General features: G+C 44.2%; 1 protein-coding gene across 1 annotated transcript; it reads right to left on the bottom strand.

Annotated features, from left to right (window-relative positions):
* Positions 1-286: 286 nt before the first annotated feature.
* Positions 287-1,606, bottom strand: LOC126698549 (stress response protein NST1-like). Its single transcript, XM_050395861.1, has 2 exons — positions 1,382-1,606; positions 287-1,165 (listed from the first exon to the last, which is right to left on the bottom strand). The coding sequence occupies exons 1-2, from the start codon at positions 1,604-1,606 to the stop codon at positions 287-289; spliced, it is 1,104 nt and encodes a 367-aa protein (XP_050251818.1).
* Positions 1,607-2,584: the final 978 nt, after the last annotated feature.

Below are 2,584 nucleotides of genomic sequence, written 5' to 3'. Positions count from 1 at the left end.
CTTTTGAACATTCCCTTAAGTTTCAATTGATTAGAAAGAATACATATGTATCCAAAATGTCTTCCTGAGACCTTATAGTATTAACGTTTATCACCCATTTTTAATTGCCAATTGTTAATATTTATAAGTTATTTTTTCTCTTGCAAACGAAAGATAGTCAAAATGAAACCATTCAAGTTAAGATAACATAGTGAACAAGTACAAAAATAAGATAAAACGGCAACAACAATAAGCAAATAGACATAAATATCCTTACAAAAATCCTAATCAAATTATAAAATAAGTCCTATTTTTTCAACTTAATTTGGAGCTTGGGAGCTTGGTTGGCTGATTTATCTGCCTCCGAGGTAGTGACTCCCTCTTTGTCCTTAGTAGCTCCCCCACCTGGCATGACTATGGAAGCCAAATTTTGTTGAAAGCCTTGAGAGGCTACCTCTGCCTCAGAAGCTGCTGCAGTCTTGTCCAAGGGGGCTTCTGGAGGGGCATTAGTCTCTTTAGCTGGTTCTGGTTGGCTAGGAGGAGGAAGATTTTGAGGCAAAACCTCCTGATTAGGATTAGTGGTTGAGGGAATGTCTTCAGCTTGACTGGATGGAGGAGCCGAGGTGCGGATTGCTGTAGAGTAGAACACATTCTCTGCCTTCCTTAACTTGGATGAAGCCTCAACCCCAGCTTGGTTAAGAGCTTCATCCCAAGTTTGGTCGCAGCAAATGCAACACACCATTGGCACCTCTGCCTTTAGTGTCTCCTCCGTCTCAGCCACCCCAATTTCATAGCCTTTCTGTTCAGCCTCATTCGTTGCCTGTTCGGCCTCGGCCTTTGCCCTCTCTGCTTCCTCCCGAGACTTTTCAGCTTGCTCCCTTAATTTTTGGGTTTCCTCCAGGTGCTTTTTAAGAACTGCCACGTGCTCCCGAGCAGCCTTCAATTCCTCATTTGCTTCGCGCAAACGCTTTCTCTGGTCCTTAGCTTGTTTTTGGAAACCCTCTAAGGCCGAGTCAGCGCTTTTGCGAGCTTGCTCCTCAACGGCTAATTTCTTCTTCGCAGCCACCAAGTCTTGCTCGGATATTGTCAAAGTTTGTACAACCGACGCCCGTTTCTTCCTTTCATCGTCTAGCTGATTGTAGCAGTTATTGAGCATCTCATCCTGCCTAAAAGTGTTTTGGATAACCTAAAAGGAAGAAATTAACACTATAGTCAGTAAAGAGTACATATCAGTGAGTAATGATCACAAAAAGAAAAAGAAGAGAGTTAGCACTATACCATTCCCAAATATTTTTTATTATTGAGGATGAGTTCATTCTTCTTGCATTCTTTATTTCAGCCATGTCCTTTGGGAGTAACAAAGCCTCCTCTATAGCCGAGGCTATGTGACACCCAACGCCACCGTTGAAGTCCCTAATAGATGCATCATCTCATAGGGCTCCCCACTGTGTATGGGTGCTGGCAACCATGCTTGTGGCTCAGGAGGTTGAATGTCAGACCTCTCCTGGCCTCGCTGAATAGGGTGGCTAGTTTTCTGCTGCTTTACAGCTCGCTGGGCATCCTCCTCGCGGGTCGGACGAGATTTTCCAGCATCCACCACATCCTTCCCTTTCTGCTCCCTGCGCATTTTCAACTCGGCAGCATCAGCTCTGACTGGCTGGGGAGGTTGATGAGAAGGTTGATGAGGAGCAGGAGGAGGAAACCTGGTGGGAAGAGAAGGAATCTAGGATTGCGTTGATTTTCCAGGCGCTTTCTTCCCAGGCTGATTCTCAATCAACTCCATTAGACTTCTTTGGGGCTTCCTTTGTATTCCCATCTCGTTAAGATCTTCCTCGGAGCGTATAGGTTGACTAAAAATCCCAAAATCTTTAGAGGAGTCTGAGAATTCTACGACTTCTTCTTCTTCCTTTTCAACTTCTTCTTCTTCTTCTTCTTCTTCTTCTTCTTCCTCTTTCTCCTCTACTTCCTCTTCCCTGAGGGCAGGCTAGGATGAAGAGGCTCCTGTTGAGATAGTGGCAACAAAAAGGGGCTTAGTGCGGGAGGTGTCCTTAGGAAGTGGAACACCTTCTGGAACTATAAACCCCTTGTAGGCAACGCTAATATGGTGAAGCTGAGGATCACGGGCTTTGATCACGTACTTCGGTGCTTGGAAAGAAAATGAGAGGGGGGTGTAGCCGAGGATTAAATGGGCTGCCCGGAGTTGGCCGTCGGCTTCGTTCACGTATATCTCGGCTTTCAATACCCTGTCCAAACTTGCTTTGTTGACTAAACTAAGTTTGGGCTTGGTAAAACGTCTATTTGCAAAATCATTGAATTAAAATAAAGCGTCATTAGAGATAAGAATACTAAGACTCAAAAAAAAAAACAAAAAAAAAACAAAAACAAAAAAAAGAAAGAGGGAAAACATGTATGTATAAACCGAACGTTATGAATCTATGACTGCATTCCCACCTGGTTCTCCTTCCTCCATGGGGCATGGTAGACCATCATGCCATTCCCTAGAAAAGATAAGGAAATCCTCCTTTAGGTTCTTGTTTGAAGTGGGAAGGCACTGAATTAGCCTCACTGCGGGATACCTCGACTTGAGATAATATCCCTGCCCTTT

Source organism: Quercus robur, chromosome 2, assembly GCF_932294415.1.
Source record: "Quercus robur chromosome 2, dhQueRobu3.1, whole genome shotgun sequence".
Taxonomy (NCBI): domain Eukaryota; kingdom Viridiplantae; phylum Streptophyta; class Magnoliopsida; order Fagales; family Fagaceae; genus Quercus; species Quercus robur.
The sequence above is the reverse complement of the archived record's forward strand: the minus strand, read 5'-3'. Positions and strand labels throughout refer to the sequence as shown.

Excerpts from the sequence above, each read along its gene's own strand:
- LOC126698549 (XM_050395861.1), bottom strand. The coding sequence starts at position 1,606 with ATGCGCAGGGAGCAGAAAGGGAAGGATGTGGTGGATGCTGGAAAATCT. Across the intron at positions 1,166-1,381 it reads ATCTATTAGGGACTTCAACG|GTTATCCAAAACACTTTTAG; the intron begins GTGGCGTTGGGT and ends TCTTCCTTTTAG.